The following is a 20,134-nucleotide window of genomic DNA, read 5'->3' on the forward strand; positions in this document are numbered from 1 at the left end:
ACAACCAGAAAGAGAACCCTTCAGTTGGTCTATATAAAAACTGTATGCATAGTGCTCTAATCCCCTAAAGCCTGATGAAATTACTTGCATCCCCAAAAACAGCAGAATGCCCAACTGGCCAGAAATACCTAACAGCATTAAGAGGTAGGTACAGATCGTTTGGTTAAACTTTTGTATGGAGAAAGCTGGAATATGGAAAATTTCTTTTCCAGATGGTTGCAATGCATGAATATGTCCCCAAAGGGAAAATATGTATCAATGCACTATTTCAAAAAGCCAACTTGGTTTGCTTAAACACTCAGTAACTGAGTTTTTACATCATTTCCCTTGCACATCAACCTCCCAAACTTCACGGTGAGAAACCAACCTATATATGCCAACACCCATGAATACCATTTCAGTAATGCTATATATGACTTGTGCTAAGGTAAGTTTTGAATATGCAGTTTTCCTCTTAAGATCTCTAACACCAGATGGTAAAGACCACAGTATCCTGAAACCAAGAAGGAAATGAGGACACAAATCATGAAGCAGCTGTGAGAGGCAGCAGTCCTAGGCAAACCTTCATTGGAAGGAATGGTCAAAATGGCTTTTTTCTCCTTCAGCATCTAGAGTCACAGTGTGATCTGGGGCACCGGGTGCTCTGTGTCCTCTGAGGCTATGACTTTCGACTGAAAAGACATTCAGCATGAGGCACAACTGAACAAACAAGACCTATATAATGACTTGCAATGACTGCAGAAAAATTAAAAAAAAAACAAAGGATAAAAACACATTTGCATGAAGATAAATAAAACCATACAATTTTGCATAGTCAAATTATTTCAAGTGTAACTTCTCCCCACACATCATAATAACACGACTAAGTACATAGGTGGAAAGATCTCAGAAACTGAAGAGATTGTGCAACTATGAGCCGAACTAAACACTAAAGAGACACGAGAACACCTTCAGACTCCAGTAACTAATAAAAGCAGCTTTTGGTTTGACATTCATCTGCTTGTTTGTTTACCTTACATGGCTCCTTGCACATTTCCCCCGTCTTCTTTCTCTGCCACTAAGCTCAAAGGACACCTCAAAATGCTGCAGGAACAAGGGGCTCTGAACGTACTCCAAATACCAAACTGCTTGGTGACCTTTCTACATTACTGGGCCATGGTTTATGTTTACCAGTAAACATAACAGACATGGCTATTATAGCCACAGTGGCCCCACACAAGTAAAGATGCGAGTCAAAGACATTCACCTCTATGGTTTACCTGCAGTGAACTCATCTCTGCAACATCATAAAAAGCTGTGGATCTCTCAGCTAACGTGGGCACAAGGCAACGATATGACCATGTGGGACGGAACGGCTGGAAAAGTCAACCGTATCTTCAATATTGAGCCATTCAGCCAAAACTGAAAATATTGTGTCTGATGCATGATGCACACAAGAAAGACTGAGGGGAATTAAATAGCCCATTCTCAGTTTCTGAGATGGTTGTCCTGGATGTCTTCTTTGATCATACATATGTTGAGGGGCACGGTGCTACAGCGGCTTTGGCCGGGTCCTGCTCTCTGGCGGGTCTGGGATTCAAGTCCCGCTTGGGGTGCCCTGTGATGGAGTGGTGTCCCATCCTGGGTGCATCCCCTCCAGCCTTGCGCCCTGTGTTGCCGGTTAGGCTCCAGCTCGCTGTATATATATATATATATATATATATATATATATATATATATATATATATATATATATATATATATATATATATACACACATATATATGTTTTGGCTTTTTCAAATTCCACTAATGATGCTTTGTGCATGTAAATGCGTTTCTACTCTATGTAAACACCAGCAGACATCAACTGCAAGACTAAAGGTCACAAGGCCGACAAGATGTTCTTCAAAATGTGGCAGTTTGACAACCGATGCAGCTCCATCACATAACAAACCAATGACTAAATCACAGTACACTAAGAGACCAGTACGTTGAAAAGCACACAAATTACGCACATAATCCTGTGCTTTCGATCTAAGACAGGATTACGAATTTCACAGCAATTATCTGAAAGGAAGTCAAAAATAGAAGAATGAGTGTCATCCAAAGGAGAAAAAGTTGAGACTGGGCTTTGGCTTGTTAGTGGAGGATGAGTCCATGATGATGAATCTCTTTAAGGACTGTTACTTTGACTTCACAGGGTGCCGCAAAGGCTTGTCAGGCACCTCTCAGTGGGGTTCCTGCAGAACCCCTCCAGCAGAAGTCCCTTCCTTATTCGGACGGGACGGCAAGAGGAACTTAGCGTGAAAACGGCATTTAAAATTCAGCTGTGCGAAGGATCGAAGTCAACATGGAAGAACAGCTCGCACGTTTTTAGACAGATCCTGGAAATGTCAAGCATCTTGATTTATAGGATCAGTCTCCTGATTTATGTCAAGGCACATCTGGTTACTGCATTCACAGAGGAGAAAGGAAAAAAAAAAAAAAAAAAAAAGTATGTTTTTAAAGTCTGGATGCTTGTCCGCATCCTCTTCTGGTGGAAGTTACGCTGGGGGTTTTCCGACGTCCACCGTGATCTTCGTGAACAGCAGATCCTTCTCCACCTTGATGACTTTGTAGGATAAGGAGTTGATGCCGTCGCGGTTCATTGTCTCCCTGGTGTGTGCGATTCTGTCAAATCTGCAATGCAAATGATGTATTAGGAAATGATGTGTGTGGGGCTGGGAGCTAATGGATCAGGACATTTGCACCCAGGCAGCAGCACTGCCATTTGCAATCGGTTCATCGCAATTCACTGTGCTTATGCATAAGCAACACACACAGACACAGTTCCCAGCATAGATCCTTAAGCAGTGGAGTGTAAAGTTTCACCTGTATTCTCCCTGCGAGAGCACACACACAGGCAACCTTACCCCAAATGACACAACGTTTGCGCAAGGCAGCGGCCCCCCACAATCGCTGCCCGGAGAAGCCCCGTGCCGAGCCAAGGGAGGCCCTTCCCAGACCTCGGAGCTCTAGGCTTGTTGGGTCCCGTTTCAGACGGTGACGGGCGTAGCGTAGCGACAAGCACGGCGTACCTTTGGGGATTAGGCTCGTTCTGTTTGTCTCGGTCGTGTCGGATCATCCTGCACTTTCCGATCTCACCGCTGGGCCGGGAGATGGACATCCCTCTGGAGCTCAGCCTGGAAGAACCCAACGAGAACGGTTAACCTCAGAGTGTCCTGGAACCAGGACATTTATAGGCACAAACTGAGAATGGTTAAAATCAGAGTGTCCTGGGAAAGGGAAGACCAGCCTATGGCAGTACCATGGGACAAGTGATAGCTGGACAACCTTGCAGTTTGTCTTCTTTGCAACTGAACACGTTATACATTAATTCTTAAGAGCTCAGACACTTGACACCTGATACTCCAGTGGGGAGTATCTGCTTTCCAACCGTGATACTTGTCGAGCCCGACAATGGAAAAGAAAAAAAAACAAACTTATGCCCCTTTGAGTCCGACTAGAGCGGTGGGTCACGTTTCAGTTCACGAAAGAAACACGAGAGGAACAGAAGTCGGCGAGGGCGTCGATCACACAAACGCCGTACAGTGGACAGCGGTACGCGACAGGCTGTCATGATGCCGTGTAGGTTCCTGTAACAGGAACTGTCGTGTCTCCCCTGCACCTTCTGCTTATGAAATCCACCCACGACAACAACCCTAAATCCTGTACAGCTCTGCAGTATAGTCACACACACTTGGTACATGGGCACAGTAAAGAGAAAAAAAAACTATAGGTGTATATTTCTTTAGCATAACAAAAACTTAATTCTTAAAATATGAAAAACCTAGATAAAAAAAATTTTAAATCATTGCTCTGCCGCATAAAAATGACATAAAAACATGATTACATTCAAGCTGCATGAATGCAGTTTCAATCTGTAAAACGTTTCATTTGCCTTGTTCACCTGTCTATGCCAAAGTACATTCAAACTGCAGCTCGCAGTAAATTAATTCATTTTAATGGAGTGCTGTTCTTACCGGAGCGAACACCGAACAAGACCAGAGCTTAGAGTAACGTTACATTAGAACTAAACATCATGAGAAATTATCACTTGTAAAAGGCAGCTACACGGGGGGGGGGGGGGATATGATAGATAGATAGATAGATAGAAAGATAGAACTTTGTCATTGCATAGTACAGGTACGCAGCAACGAAATGCAGTTGAAATGCAGTTTAGCATCTACCAGAAGTGCAAATAGTAGAATTGTGCAAATGAACAAGTGCAGTTAAAAATAGGAATTTATAATTATTATTATTATATAGCGATAACACCAGAAATACAGGGGTGGAGCAGAACCGCATGATGATTACAGGCAGTGAACAACAGTAAAAAACAGTAAAGCATCAGTGAGACATCAGTGACCTAATGGTGAAGTGTGGAGTTCAATAGGGTGATGATCGTAGGGAAGAAACTGGCCCTGAACCTGCTGGTTCCGGTGCGAATGGCCCTGTATCTTCTCCCGGATGGAAGGAGGTTGAACAGTTTGTGACTGGGATGTGAGGAGTCCTTGATCATGTTTTTGTGCTCCGCGCAAACATCTGCTGCGGCGAAGAAGCTCAATGGCAGGTAATTGTGTGCCAACGATGCGTTGGGCGGTTTTCACCACCCTTTGCAGGGCTTTCCTTTCTTATGTTGAATCATAACTGCCGATCAGCGGAGTTTCACTGAGGTCAAACCAGATACCCAAATTCCATCGTGCGCAAGAACGTACAATTTTTCAGCGCTCATAGTCCCGAAGACCAAAGGACAAAACACGGACTCCTGAGCAGGCAAAAAAGCAGCACGACCTACTAATTCCCCCTTTGTTACTTTTCCCATCATGTGGATGGGTTTATTTTTAAAGAAAGCCAAAGGAGGCCCCCCGCTGATTTTGTGTGGAAATAACTGTTTGCATACAGCTCACTTTTCGCGATGCCAGCTGTCAAACACGGTGATCGGTAATGGTACGTGTAGTCGTTTCGCGGGAGCCGTCTTCGCGACAACTGCTCGGCACAGTCGTGGTACTGGCGGCCAACACGGAGCCGTCGCAGGACGGCCAGGTGCGCCCTGTCGTGTGAAAACCGTTTCCGCGCTACTTTTGCATATTTCGAGACAGTAAAATACAGCAAGAATTGACATAACAGCATTCCGAAAAGGACTGAAGCGGTTCCTAAACAAAAGGAAGCACTTTTTACAGCCCCGGATATTGTTTGGCATTTCCTTTATTTTCCATCCCAGAAGAAGCTGCCTCTAGGATGTTTTCCTAACAGGTTTTGGTATGTGAACGGTATTTCTGTACCGGGGCTCATAAAATTCTCCCAGGCTTCTCTCCCCCCCCCCCCCCCATATCTTCCCTGTTCTGCACACCTACCAAACTTGTGTGGATGTCAACTCAATCTGCGGGAAAAAAAAAATAACAGCAGATCTAGAAATAGGGCTAGAAAGGCCTATAAATATGTCCACACAATTTAAATGGTTTCAGATGTCAACCTGAAATTTCCTGCTCATGTTCCCCACATGCAGAGTATTTAAACAGAATATATTTGAACTTGCAGGTGATTTAAATGCAAAGGCAGGGGTCTGAGTGTTTAAACTTCTTCCACTTTTCTTACAGATTATTGGTTGCGATCCTATTTCCTCCAAAGCCATGAGTATCTTTAGCGTATGGATCCATAAGCGTCTATAGGGTGTTTTAAGAGAGAAAGGTTGAGTTAACGTTCGGGAAAAGCAGGTAGATATTTCAGCGGTTGCACTGTGCTCTCTGTCCCACTGCTACTCATACAGGTTTTTCTAGAAAGTGGAAAGAACTGTTTCGCTTTGGGTTGATTCCCAATTTCCACACTTTATTTAAGTAAGTAAACATACACAGTGTCTAATCTAATTTTCCCCTGTTACTTATCCAGGTCACTGGCTTCTTGCCAAATCGCATAAAGAGCATAATCAAAGCCTTTTCAAACAAACCACTCTCTTGGGTGCAGCGTGAGCCGCATGAAGTACTTGATGATACATGAGTCACCCAACCATCTGCTGGTGCGTATCAAGCTGGTGTGATAAAAAGTGAACCATTATACTTTCAAAGACTGTAAACCACATGTTTTAGTACATTCATAATTCCAAAATATCTGATTTGGGGAAATGTGGAAAAAAGACCATTTTTTTAAGGTAATTTTTCACACTTCTGAAACGCATCCTCCGAAGCTCCGCTTCCTCTTTTGGGCTCACACGAGCAACCAGGCAGACTTCTTGTGGAAACAGACTGAGCCAGTGCTTTCAATGCTGTTCATCCACAGCGGGGAAGAAGGAGGAGTGCCCTCAAAGACTGACTCAAACAGTTGCAGGAAAAAGGCGTATGAACGAATCGTGACAATGAGGCTATGACCACACCAGTCTTCAGCTGGTCCGTGATGAGGGACACCTGCTTTGTTACTCTTTCCTGCTGAAACCCGAGACCCATAAGGTCCTTCACAACTCATTATCCTTTCTCCTAGACTGAAGGAATGTGGATTTCCACCCCTATCTGCAGTCGGTATTTGTTCAAGTTAGTTTTTATAAAAATGCTAGTTCTCCGTTCTTTCTGAAGTGATGCAGGATTCTTAAGGCTAAGCGGCAGTCGTGAGGTGACAAGCGTGCACGTGACTCGGACCTCCGTACCTGTTGAAGATGTCGTCATCCTCGCCTCCCCAGCCCCAGTAGTCGTTCGGGAAGCCGTTGATTTTGAGGAATTGCTGCTTGCTCATCGAGGACACGCCCCCAAAGTACTGGTTGTAAGGCAGCCTAGGAGCGAGGAAGGGAAACTTAGGGAGGGAGGAGTGAAGAAAAGCGTAGCTCCTACCCTACGTGCATCTCAAATACTATACTACATCCTGTACTGTAGCAGTTCAAAGCCTGAAAAATCCTGGGCTGCAAAGATAATGGAACCCTCAACCACTCACATTTCTTAACCACTCGTGCTTAACGGGGTCTTGGCAGTCCAGAGCCCATCTCAGACTCAACGGGCACTAGGCTAGGAGGGTAAATTGGTCCATCGCAGGCCAGTCGTACACGTATATATTCACTCAAATAGGCACACACTATTGGCACTTTAGAGTCACCAAGTGACCTAGAACACGTCTTTGGACTGTGAGAGGAAACAAGAGCACATGGTGGAAACCCACACAGACATTTCTGAGGACATGCAAAATCCACGCAGACCTGAGCTGGATTTCAAACCTGCACCTGGGTTGTTCAGGTGCTGTGAGGCACCAGCACTACCTAGTGTGCCATAGTGCCACCCTTGGCAACCCTTCAGTATTAATCAAATCAACTTCGACATCAACAGCGATTCAGTAATGCAAATTAAATTCTGTTTGTGAACCATAAAAGCACCGTTGTATTTCAGGGGTGCGGAACCCCATCGTCAGACTCTGTGAAATTCATCTTCACTCAGTTTCAGCTCTTTAACTGTCATACTGGTAGAGCAAAGTGGGCATTAAGTCCTCCATATCTGAAATTTCAGGAATTCATCAGGCAATAATTAAAGACTGAGGTATAAAATCTACAGGACTGTGGTAAAACCCTGTTTCATATGTGGGCAGGTTTCCTGACCAGAAGTGTTTGGAATTGCATCACACCCATGGTGAGCTTACAAAGGGTGAATTCACTTCCTGATCCCCAGGCATGACATATCTCCAGTGTCCACACAGACCATTACTGGAATCAAACAGAGACAGAGACCTACTACACATTGAACTCTGCTTATCTCTGAATGCAGATGTATAAACTCGCTGAGCCAGTAGAAGAGTCATGGGGGCCTTTCCAACAGGACAGAGTACATAGTTCAGACGTTTAGAGAAAGAGCTAATAGGCCGTACTTGAAGCCAAACTTGTCCATGGAAACGGACAGGTGCCGAGGCTGGCTGAAGCACTTGTAGGTGTTGCGATCGTCCATGGGGATAAGGTCCACGTCGCTGAAGACGAAGCAGTCGTAGTCGTACTCCTTCAGGGCTTCAGCGTAGCCGATGTTCAGGAGCTTTGCCCGGTTAAAGGCCTCTTCTCCACCCTTCACGGTCCCGTGGGAACAGGGAGAAAAGTGTCAGTACAATCCACTAATGCCCCATCATGGCCTATCCAGGTCCCAAAGTGGAATAAACTCTTTCTCAACTATTATAAAATGTGCGCTAATTTTCTTCCTGGATGAAAATAATAAGGCAAATTTTAAAAATGAAATGTAAACTAAAACCAGCTGCTGGCTGCACAGTGGTTAGAGCTGGTGCCTTGTACTCGAAGGAGCTGCGTTTGAATCCCACCTCCTGCTGTAATGGCCTTGATCAAGGTGCTTAGCTTCAATTGCTGCAGGAAAATTTACTCGACTGTATAAATGGGTACATCCTTGCGAAATGCTTTGGAGAAAAGTGTCATTCAAATGAATCAATGAAATCAGAAGTTAAACATGAAGAAAAAGCATGAAGAGCGTGATGCTCCGACCTGCAGAGAACATGCCACATGTACGTCTGTAACTAATAACAATATAATAATACTAATTATAGCAATAACTATAAGATAGTATTAATTCTTTATTGAGCAAACACTTCTGTCAAAGAGGTCTTGCAATGTTTTGCCTTTTACACTACAAAGCACACACACACACACCTTGTCCTGAGCGGGATCACGATGAGCCAGAGCCTAACCCGGCAACCCAGGGCGTAAGGCCAAAGGGGGGGGGAACACACCCAGGATGGGACGCCAGTCTGACACAAGGCATCCCAAGTGAGACTCGAACCCCAGACCCACTAGAGAGCAGGCACAGGCCAAACCTGCTGCGCCACCATGCCCTCACACCCGCTATCACTATGAAGTATTCAACCATTTTCCCATTCATGTAGCATGGCATTACTGAAATAATCCTGGGTGTTCAAGGATATTGCAGCAGGGAGTGGGATAATAACCAGGATTCCATACCAACACATTGCCCACTTGATACGAGTGGGTAATTTACCTTTATTCATTCAGTGGACGCTTTTCTCCAAAGCGACTTAAGGTACGTACAATTATTTACCCATGTATACAGCCGGTTAATGTTACGGGAACAATTTAGGTCAAGTACCTTGTGCAAGCGTACTACAGCCAGAGGTGGGAATCGAACCTGCGACCTTCGGGTCCAAAAGCAGCAGCTCTAACCACCACACTACCAGCTGTCCCCAGTTCTTCAAGGCTTTCTCATTTTTATCAATGATTTTACTTCCTTTGAGCCCATAATGAAGCATGACATCCTGCTACTGACTACTGAAAGCCCAAAGGTCTCGCACTCCATCAAAATCATTGTGTTTTCAGATGCAAATGCCGCTACCCAGACTCGTGTCCAATTTTCCACAGGTAAATCCTGTCCACGTGACCAAAATACACAAACTAAACCATTCTGGGACAACAAATCCTGTAAGTAATGTGACAGCAGACTTAAGCGCAATGTACGCTGTTTACTGTACACAAGGTTGGTGGGTTTGTACCCCCTATGATCCTTCCTGTGGCTGAATCAGGGGTGACGTTGCGCTCGCGGGAATAATTTCAGGAAGTTGGCCGTTCCTACGGGTGCAGATGCGATCCGTTTGCCAGGCTTGTGTCACAATGTAGACACAGTACCTGTGATGTGGCAGACAGGCATGCCACCGTTTATGCTAAGCAAACACGGATGCTCAAAGGTCACGTCCCTTGCCACATAAAGGCGGCCCACCGTAGGAGTGCTCTGCCTCCGCTCCACTTCCACCATTCCCGCCTTACTTACATTTCCCAGATCTCCCAGCGAGCAGCCGCACGGTGCTTTTTATCCGAAAAACCCCACAGCCAGATTTCGCACACAAAATCCGACAGGTTTGACGTTTGTGACCCTCGAGAAATCCGACCCACGTTCTTTCCCACGTGAAGCCTCTGCGAGAGCGAGCAAGCCATTATGATAATCAGGAACGGCCGACTGTTCGCCACTCATGTCTTTTGGTCCCTGCTTTCACATAAATGTACTTTTCAGTGTATAACAATTGTAAATACAGAAAATATGCAGAAGATCGAGAGGAAAATCTGGAAATCCAGGTTTCGTGCTGAAGAGGGTGGGCTGGATTGGCTGCAGAAAGTCAGAGGAAAGGGTTGACATGGTAGACCAACCGAGCGAACCCTGGGTGGGACAGCGGAAGGTCATGTCTGCATCCAGGAGTTTAGACAGACGACCTCCAGGATGGCAGCATCAGCTTGGTCTCCATCACCCATTATTGAGGAAAAGCCGACCGTCTCCATCCAGGCTCTTTGCCGAAGAGGGTGGCCCGGACAAGCTTCACTGAGCAAGATGTCCCCAGGGGAAGGAAGGAGGAAGAGGCCCATGTTATGACCCGGGCATCGGAGCACTTGGGTCACAGGAAAGGCTCAAGGAGATAGGCCGCTGGTCTGAACTCCTCCTACTCCCGCCACCGCCATAAGCTACAGATAAGCCAGACACACACAGGAAGTAGGGGTGGGGTTGGTAGGGTGGAGGGTGTTGCTGTGATGATGGTTTGGATCAGAGTGGTGGAAGAAAGAGAAGATGACAAAAAAAAAAAATAAGAATGGAAAACAAGGGGAAGGACAAGAGAGAAGAAGAAAAAGAGAAAATTTGAGCAGATTCAGAGCAGATTCACCAGGAGGACGCAGCGAGGCTGATGCAGCTGCGCAGGTCAGTCTGGGGCTCACAAGGGTGCGTCTCACACTCATCACTGGGGGCCACTAACTTCCACGCCTCTCCCACTGAGCGAAACACACGGGTTCTGTTTGCTCAGTAGAAGACAAGCAGAGGAAAGTTGAAAATGATCCATCAGCACCTGTTAGTAGCGCCCGAGGCAGCTGGTGGTGGGGAGAAATGAGTGGCTTCCCAGGAGCTCCAGCGTGAACCTCTCCTGCCCAGAATCCATTGCCAAGGAGCAGAGACAGGTTTGAATTCGCAAGTGATTGAAGCAGCAGCTCCAAACAGAGTAAATGTGTAGCAGAGCCGTTATTCATATGTTATTTATATCTACTGACAGTGGAACTGTCTAACTGCGGACTTCCGTACATGCGCCTATTCAATGAGACCACCTGACTGAGCTGCTGCTGCCCCACCCCAGTCCTACTAACTTGTTGCATGGCAGCCATAAAACCAGGACTCAAGGACTTGGCAGTGCTGGTAACCTGGGAAAACAAGAGCTTCCTGTTTACTAGCAACACTGGCTTTGTTCACACGCTCCTTGAGGGAACGCCGAGGGATAAATACAGACAGGTGGATGGTTGCAACGGAGCTGTGAAAGCCGAACATCAACGATCCCTTCTCGCAAACAATTCCTTGCCTCCTCAACCACAAAATCGAAACTGTAAAAGGCAAGTAGCATCTTGCCTCGCGCTGCGTTGGCTCATATCACAGTGAGGAATGTGATGCAAGGGGCCTAATGCTCAGACAGCATTTTATTTTTATATTTATTATAATTACTTGTTAAACACTGGCTTACTAATTGTTACTTTCTAGAATGCCCAGGAGGGGTGGGCAACCACTGGCCTGTGGACCCCCAGAGGTTTTTTTTCCCCCCTCAACCTTCAGTTGGGAGTTTTTGTTTCTTTCCCCGGTGGCCAGTAAGTATACTTGTAGCTCTATAATAAGTTCTTCATTATGGTAGCCATTAGTTGACCGTCTTCTTTGTTTGTATCTGTTTTTCTTGCCTTATGTCTGTGTTAAAGCGCTCTGTGTCACTGCGTGAGAAGAGTGCTCTATAAAAAAATAAAATAATAATAAGAATAATACAGATCCCGCCCCATAGGAAGGGCTTCCCAGGTAGAATTAAAATAGATGCCAGCCAAGGAACCTTTGGATCCCAGGATAAGAAGCCCTGCCATAAGGAAACAGAAATCCTGGTGGCTGGTATCAAAAGGTGGGCTTTGTTTTTTGCATGTCAGTCATGCATGTTGGCAACCTTTGAAATAGCCCTTATGTTATTAAAAACACACACACATAAATGTATAATCAGGCAGTGTGAAGAATAAAAGAACTGGGTAAACCCATACAGTCGTCAATATATAATTTTACATCATATGACATTTAGGTAGAAGCTAGCGATATTGGGGTATACCCTGAACGAGAAAGCGGTCAATCTCAGCGCATGTATACACACAAAAGCGTTCACAGTTAAAAATAAGACTCTCAAAGCTTTCTTCCATTTAAGCAAACAACACGGGAGCAACACGAGGACAATGATACGACGTATCGGCCTCATCTTCATCGGTTTTGCATATTCTTTTTAAGTGGTTGACATATATGACTGCAAACCTACAAATCTGCATCACAGCTGTGTAACTCAGGATGCAACAAGGGAAACAAAGAAGGGGTCCAGAGTAATTCCCTACTCTATTCCTTAAACTACTTATTCTATTAGAGCGGAGCTGATTCGTTTTTTGCAAGAAAATTCAACATAATTCCAGAAGACATTGTTTAATGCCTTGATAGTCTTGTGTTATCTGAGAGAAAACTATGAGGAAATTTCACTCAATTACTATTGCACCATCAAAAAAGGAGTTTGGTCCATCGTTACTGATGAAGGAACAGATAAAATGCCATAAAAGAAGGATATAAGAACAAATCTTTTTTTTTTTTTTTTTTAAACATGTCCTATCATTTGCATTCCAGCTGCACACCCTGGTTAAGAGAGAGAACAACAAAGGACATGTGGAGCAATCGCCAAGTAACAGTACAATCAAAAGCTCAGGAAAAAACACTAGATTTCAGACAGGCAATGGGTTCCAGAGAGCCAGGTGGGTATGTTACCTGGTTGATGATATACACTCCATAGTCAAGCTGTTGACGCTGCAGGATGGGATGAAGATAGTAGAGCCAGAACTTGAGGTGCTCATCACGGTTGCGAAAGGGGATGATCATGGCCACCTTCTGGAGGGCAATGCAATCAGTGGGCTTGTAGCGTCCACCGCTGCTAAGCCTGGGGTTCTCGCTCCTCACTAAGTCCAAGCTCACAGGATTGGAGAACTCGATCCTCAGTGGACCCACTGCATGAAGGGGTGGGGAAGAGGGGAGCATGGACACAGAAGACCCCATGAACACAGTGATTTTATTATCTCTCAGCCACCCACGAAGACCGACATCCATTTGCCTTATACCCCATCCAATCCACCCAACATCCTAATCAGAGCAGATTCAAGACCTGAAGTGTGTTGACAGTAAGGGATGCATGCAAGTCATGGTCCTGCAGGTCAACAGTGAGCTTGAGTCAACAACTGCACTTTCATGAGAAAGGCCTTTTAGACCTCATTGTTTCTATTACCAGTTTCACTGAGAATAAAGGACAATCAACTCTCCTTCTTTCAGTTCAAAATAAGAACAACAGCGGTTGGATCAAAAGGACTCTGCATGTCTGATGAATCACAAGAGTGTTTCCAGGAAGAACTTTGGGAAGCCAACAGTTAGCAGGTACTTTCAGACAGAGTAAAGACACTGATCCTGTAAACCAAACCTCTGTGGCGCAAGAAATTCAAACAAGGCAGTACAAAAACAAACTATGCCATTACCAATAGAGTCCCTGTGTTGCAGAGCTCAGAATTCAGAACCGAGCCAGGTGAAAATCTCTATTCCAAGAAAGGATACTACATAAAATAAGCACAAAGTACTGTAGCGTAGCAGTTAGGGACAGACTTAGAACAAGAATTTGTCCTCTGTCCTAATACACTTGAGAAGGTCCCTTTTGTGAACAAATCTTTCAAATCTACAGCTGTGCCAATGAATAAAGTTGTAAATTCTCCCAAAGTATCAAGCAGGTCATAATTAATGTGAAATTAATAAATATGAACACTTACTATAAAACTGAAGATCTTAACTTTTTCTAGACCACTGACCCTCTAAGAACCCAATGAAGTCGAATGGGCCCCTCCAAGAAAAGTCTCAATAAGTAAATTGACTTTTGCTGGAAGTCACTTGGGGGCGCGGTGGAGCAGTGGGTTGGACTGGGTCCTGCTCTCCAGCGGGTCTGGGGTTCGAGTCCCGCTTGGGGTGCTTTGCGACGGACTGGCATCCCGTCCTGGGTGTGTCCCCTCCCCCTCCGGCCTTATGCCCTGTGTTGCCGGGTAGGCTGCGACCCCGTATGGGACAAGCGGTTCAGAAAATGTGTGTGTGTGGAAGTCACTTCGGAGTAAAGCGTCTGCTAAATAAAAAAAAAAAATGTTTAAATGTAAATTTAGAAGGGGGTGCGGTGGCGCAGTGGGTTGGACCGCAGTCCTGCTCTCCGGTGGGTCTGGGGTTCGAGTCCCGCTTGGGGTGCCTTGTGACGGACTGGCGTCCTGTCCTGGGTATGTCCCCTCCCCCTCCGGCCTTACGCCCTGTGTTGCCGGGTAGGCTCCGGTTCCCTGTGACCCCGTATGGGACAAGCGGTTCTGAAAATGTGTGTGTGTGTAAATTTACAGAAAGTACTGCACTTTTTGTTGAACTTCAAATTTAATCCCTTCACATGAGATTGTGTCAGAGATAGTAATACCATGTTAGCTGAGGAAGTTCAACATGCCACAGGAGCTACTGATGCAGTTCTACTCCGCAGTCATCGAGTCCATCCTCTGCACCTCTATAACTGTCTGGTTCGGCTCAGCTACGAAGTCAGACATCAGAAGACTGCAGCGGATAGTTCGGACTGCTGGAAGAATCATCGGCACATCCCCCCCAGCTCTCCAAGAACTGCACTCGTCCAGAGTCAGTAAAAGGGCGAGCAAAATCATTCTAGACCCCTCACATCCAGGCCACTTCCTCTTCGAACCCTTGCCATCTGGCCGGCGCTACAGAGCACTGTGCACCAGGACAGCCAGGCATAAGAAAAGTTTCTTTCCTCAGGCCATCTACCTCATGAACACCTAAATCTCTCCCCTAGAGAGTAAACCGTGCAATACATAATGCTATTTATATTTATAACTATTTATCACATTTCTCTTACACTCCCTTGCATTTGTATCTAGCGACTATTTTTGTACTATTTTTTGTATATTCGGTACTTTATATTTTTAAATATTTTTTATCCCTTGCTCACATACTCTATCTTCTCATCTGTGTCTTGTCATTGTCATTCTGTCTGTGCTGTGGTAGTTCCTGTCACCAAGACAAATTCCTTGTATGTGCGAACATACTTGGCAATAAAGCTCGTTCTGATTCTGATTCTGATTCTGATTAATGTTTTTCATTTCTAACTTTTAATTAAGTAGTATTATTTTTAAAGAAAGCCTGCACTTCATGCACATGGACCCCAAGAAGCTCACCTTTGGACCTCCAAGGAATCTCTGGATCCCAGGATAAGAACCCTTGCTATAAGGGAAACAGCATGTGTGGCAGGGAGCTAAATGCTTAACCACACATCAAATGGCATACCATTTTTAAGACATTAAACCCATATCATTATCAAAATTGAGCATATAAAGAATGTAATGTTAGTTCTCACCAGCAGACTTAAGCTGCGCTGACTAAAAGGACAAACCAGTTTTTTGAAGGGTGTTTTGGAGAAGTACTGGCTAGACCAGTAATATCTGATTTGCATTATAGTTATTTAATTGCTTCACAAAGACTTGTCAAAAACATCTTACCATTTACACAGCTCTACATTATGTGACAGATGCCAAGAACCTCTTTTAAAGGCACTACAACAGAGGCCCCAGCACTCGAATCAACAACCTTCAGGTTACAAGTCAGTGACCTTCACCATGACAGAAGCTGGTCCTCCAACCCAGGAGTCCAGCATCATGCAGATGGAAGTTCAGGACACTTCTGGAGAAGTTTACACATCATGATCACCTACCATTTACATCACACTTATCCACCTAGGTGCCTTTTTCCAAAGTAACATACAACTCAAGAGATCGACTCAAAATCCTACCATTCCTGTGTAGAAGAGCGCACGCACTCCACACACGCATGGGGTCACGACCTGGTAGCGTTGACCATCCTGAACAGAAGACCAATCCGCTACTTTAACGCAACAGGAGGGCGAACTGCCGAAGCAGAGCAATGAACAGTAAAGGCCTCAAGTAGAGTAAATATTTCCGAGCTCCACAGCTGTGTTTTCTTCACTTTTTACACATAACTCACAAGGAGTCGGGTGACAGGAGGAGTCAGCAGGACCGAAGGCAGCACTGACTTCGTGAAAGAAGTTGAGATGTTGGAAACAGGAAAGTGAAACAGATTCCATGGCATTTTCAGGGACACATGAGTGTCACCTTGGACCGGCGTTTACATCATCATAAGACGCACACAGACAGACCTTGAGAGACACTGACCGACACGGGACGGGTCCAGATCGGGCACACTCACCGAGAAGGGGCGACCGCTCGGGACAGGGTTCGAGTCCCCCCCCAGCCTCCCCGGAAACATTGGACCCCAAAGCAGACCTCAAGCGGTGCGCCTCGGTCACCCCCGCCGGCTCCTTCGCCTCATTCGGACTCGGAGAGTTTGCTTGCTGGTTTTGCAGGAAGGAGCCGCGCAGGTCCAGGGTGCGAAGGTAGTAGAGGAGGGTGACGGAGATGTGCACGAAGCAGAGGAGCACGACCACCGTGCAGATTCTTTGCAGTAAGCTCAAGTTCCCCAAGGAATCGCGCATCGTGCGGCGAAAGCGAGCTTCGAAAGCGACGTCACGTACGAACTGAGCGAGTCGAGTGAACGAGCGGCCGATCGATCGATCCCGTTACCGTGACGTGACCGTGGGGAGAACACGTGGACATGCCCTCACTCGGCGAGGATTCGATTTCTCAGCCTGCCTGGGCTCTAAGCGCGGTGTCGGAGTTGTAAGACTTGGCCGCAGAGCCCTTGAAAAAAAAATCATAAATGATTAAATGTGGCGCTTAGTTTTAGTCTCCCTCTTCAGCCTCTGGATCCCGCAGTCATCCCTCCCTGAGTCCGCGATAGGAGTTAACGGTCCAGCGGAGTTCCTGGGGCGCTCCGACCGGTCATCTCCACATGACGATCACCCCCGCGTGAACTTCAGAGCTCCTGTATAAAAGATCATCTCAGATCCAAGAGCTGGGTTAAGGGCGCTCGCGGCATAACTGGCGGCACATCTGCCGCGGCATGTAGCGAAATTGTAGATCTCAGGTCAAGTTACTCGTAGGCTGTTACAACGTTACGTTCAGAGCGTGGTAGTGTCGCGGAAAAGGTCGAAATGTTCTTCCGCTCGTTACTTTGTATCCAGCTGTGATGTCGCTCCTCCGTCCCGCTCGCGCCGCGGCTCTAACGGACTCGCTTTTGGCTGCGATCGCAGGTTTCCGGGTGTCGGGTGTCAAGGGTGGTTAAGAGCAGGAGGGGGTGGGATATAGGAACTAGTCTATCCTCAGGAACCACCTGAGCCGCTCGGTTCCTCCAGCAGTTCCTCCAACGGAATTCGTTGGTTCTGTGGTGCGTCTAAGTCGTGCGTGCGTGCGTGCGTGCGTGCTTCGTGGCTCGGTCTGGCCACCTTAGACCCACTTACTGTAACGTTGTTACTTGGCAAAGTGTTTGGTTTAGTGTTGCTCGTTTTACAACAGCGCCCCCTAGCGGATCCGCACTCTCAGCGCTCGAACCCGTGGCTGCGCCTTTCCCGCTGACGCGTGTTGTTTTCGGTTCGAATGAAAACTGCGATTTTTCTCAAAGGTCATGTTATTTATTCAGTTTTTCTCCCCCCGACAAACCACAAATGGAATTTCTTTAGACTGTAAACGATTATTTAACCAGAGACCAATTAATTTAAACAGACAGTGTGGGGATTACAAAACCCTGATGAGGAACTTACAGTTACACACGCGCACGCACGCACATTCTGAAACCGCTTGTCCCGAGGGGAGGGGTCACGGGGAGCCGGAGCCCAACCCGGCAACAGAGGCTGCAAGGCTGGGGGGGGCACACACCCAGGATGGGATGCCAGTCCGCCGCAAGGCACCTGAGGCATTACTCAAACCGCAGACCCACCAGAGAGCAGGACCCGGCCAAGCCTGCTGCACCACCGTGCCCCCCTGCCTGCTGAGGAACTCCTATATGCCATATTTTCAGCCTATATACCAGAGTTGTAATAAGAGAAGAGCAGGGAGCAAGTCTGAAAACTTTTCACGAGAGTACAATTGCTTGTTTTTTAACCCTGAAGAACTGTTATATAACTATCCATCAGCACTCTTACACACTGAAAGTGTGTGTATGTACAGTGTGTATACCTGTAGGAACAAGGGGGTACCATAGTAACCAGAATGTTACAGTTCCAAGACCAACTTGCTACTGCTGGAGCAAGGTATTTACCTTAAACTGAACCAGTATAACTATCCAACTGTGTAAATGGATGGAAAAAGATGGCATGCCCCCTCCAGGTAAGGGGAGAGAATTTGCCCCAGGTGGAGGAGTTTAAGTATCTTGGGGTCTTGTTCACGAGCAAGGGGAGAAGGGGACCTGAGATTGGCTGTAGACTGGGAGCAGCAGCAGCAGTAATGTGGTCGCTTTACCGGATTGTAGTGGTGAAGGGGGAGCTGAGCCATAAGGCAAGGCTCTCTATTTACCGGTCAGCCTACGTCCCCACCCTTACCTATGGCCATGAACTCTGGGTAATGACCGAAAGAATAAGATCGCGGATACGAGCTGCTGTAATGAGTTTTCTCCGCAGGGTGGTGGGACTCACTCTCCGTGACAGGGTGAGGAGTATCTGGGAGGAATTCAGAGTAGAGCCACTACTCCTCTGCATTGAGAGGAGCCAGTTGAGGTGGTTCGGGCATCTGATGAGGATGCCCCCTGGGCGCCTCCCTTTGGAGGTATACTAGGCACGGCCAACCGGGACGAGGCCCTGAAGTCGGTCCAGGACCCGCTGGAGGGATTATATCTCACAGTTGGCCTGGGAGGGGCTGGGAATCCCGTGGGTTGAGCTGGAGGAAGTTGCGAGGGACAGGGATGTCTGGGCCTCTGTGCTCTCCCTATTCCCACCACGACCCTTGTAGGGCAAGTGGGCAAGAAAATGGATGGATGGCTGGATGGATGGATGGATGTGTAAATGGATTCAGGTCTTTTTAGATACAAGCTAAACGACTAATTAATAACACAGACCACCGCATAGAAATTGCTCTGTACTCAGTATTTACAGCTCTTCCTCCTCAGATATTGATGGATGATGATAGGTAAGCTACAAGTGAAGAAAGATTGTAATAATAATAATGCTTAATTTACCTAACACCTTCAACCAACGATACTTGGCTGAACTGAACCAGTAAAACAGACAGCAGCTTGTTCTTTTTTGACTAGAGCTGTTGCTTTTGGTTTGCAGGTTTGAATCCCATCTCCAGCGGTACTAACTTTGAGCAAGGTACTTATCCTAAATTGTTCCAGTAAAAAAAAGAATTACCTAGCTATATAATAAAGTAAATACATAACACTGTAAGTCACTTTGGAGAGAACTGTCAGTTAAATGTAAATGTAACACAGGTATGTCAAATAAAAGAGTGCATTTCTTTGGACTAATGTGTCAACTGAACAACTACTTTTTCCCTGAGATCCAAGGCTTTCTGAGTTTTGTGAAACGTGCTAAACGATTTAAAGACTGAACTGAATGTCAAAGCCCTTGCCCTCTCCATGCTGACAGGCTCACATTTCTGTTGGTGGTTTTAGTGATGCTCTCCTCAAGTAGTTTAATGTGTCCATTATCCACAGCATCACATACAGTAGAAACTGAGCTCATGACCTGACCCAGAAATTTCAAAAGAAAATCCCTGGTAGGATCTTGCTGTTTTGTGAGGTATTTCAAACGTCCTTTTGAAATTCTCAGAAATGGCCAACCTTGCTGTTGGCTCATTCTGTACATGACTGTCAGATGTGCACCTTTCCTTCAGGCTTTGTTGACCTTGGCTCACTTACCTTTCATTCTGGCAAGTGGCTGTTAGTTGAAGAGAGGACAGGACTCACTTTACACCAGGTATGCAGTCGGACTGGTGTCCCATCATGGGTGTGTCCCCTCCCCCCTCCAGCCTTACGCCCTGTGTTGCTGGATTAGGCTCCGGTTCACCACAACCCTGCTTGGGACTAGTGGTTTCGGACAGCGTGTGTGTGTGTGTGTGTGTGTGTGTGTGTGTGTGTGTGTGTAAGATCTGACTATAGTCAATCTATGTCTAACTTTGTTGTTCTGAAACTTTC

At 46.2% G+C, this 20,134-nt stretch overlaps 1 protein-coding gene across 1 annotated transcript; it reads right to left on the reverse strand.

The window, feature by feature from the left end:
* Positions 1–1,755: 1,755 nt before the first annotated feature.
* On the reverse strand, positions 1,756–17,422 carry b4galt1l (DP-Gal:betaGlcNAc beta 1,4- galactosyltransferase, polypeptide 1, like). The gene is made up of 6 exons (XM_018759751.2): positions 16,316–17,422; positions 12,791–13,026; positions 7,857–8,044; positions 6,658–6,780; positions 3,059–3,163; positions 1,756–2,660 (listed from the first exon to the last, which is right to left on the reverse strand). The coding sequence occupies exons 1-6, from the start codon at positions 16,599–16,601 to the stop codon at positions 2,525–2,527; spliced, it is 1,074 nt and encodes a 357-aa protein (XP_018615267.1). The 5' UTR covers positions 16,602–17,422; the 3' UTR covers positions 1,756–2,524.
* Positions 17,423–20,134: the final 2,712 nt, after the last annotated feature.

Source organism: Scleropages formosus, chromosome 5 (genome assembly GCF_900964775.1).
Source record: "Scleropages formosus chromosome 5, fSclFor1.1, whole genome shotgun sequence".
NCBI lineage: Eukaryota > Metazoa > Chordata > Actinopteri > Osteoglossiformes > Osteoglossidae > Scleropages > Scleropages formosus.

Coding starts and splice junctions, on each gene's coding strand:
- b4galt1l (XM_018759751.2), bottom strand. CDS start 16,601: ATGCGCGATTCCTTGGGGAACTTGAGCTTACTGCAAAGAATCTGCACG. Junction 8,045..12,790: donor GAGTGTATATCATCAACCAG/GTAACATACCCA, acceptor GGGACCGTGAAG/GGTGGAGAAGAGGCCTTTAA. Junction 2,661..3,058: donor AACGAGCCTAATCCCCAAAG/GTACGCCGTGCT, acceptor TTTGCATTGCAG/ATTTGACAGAATCGCACACA.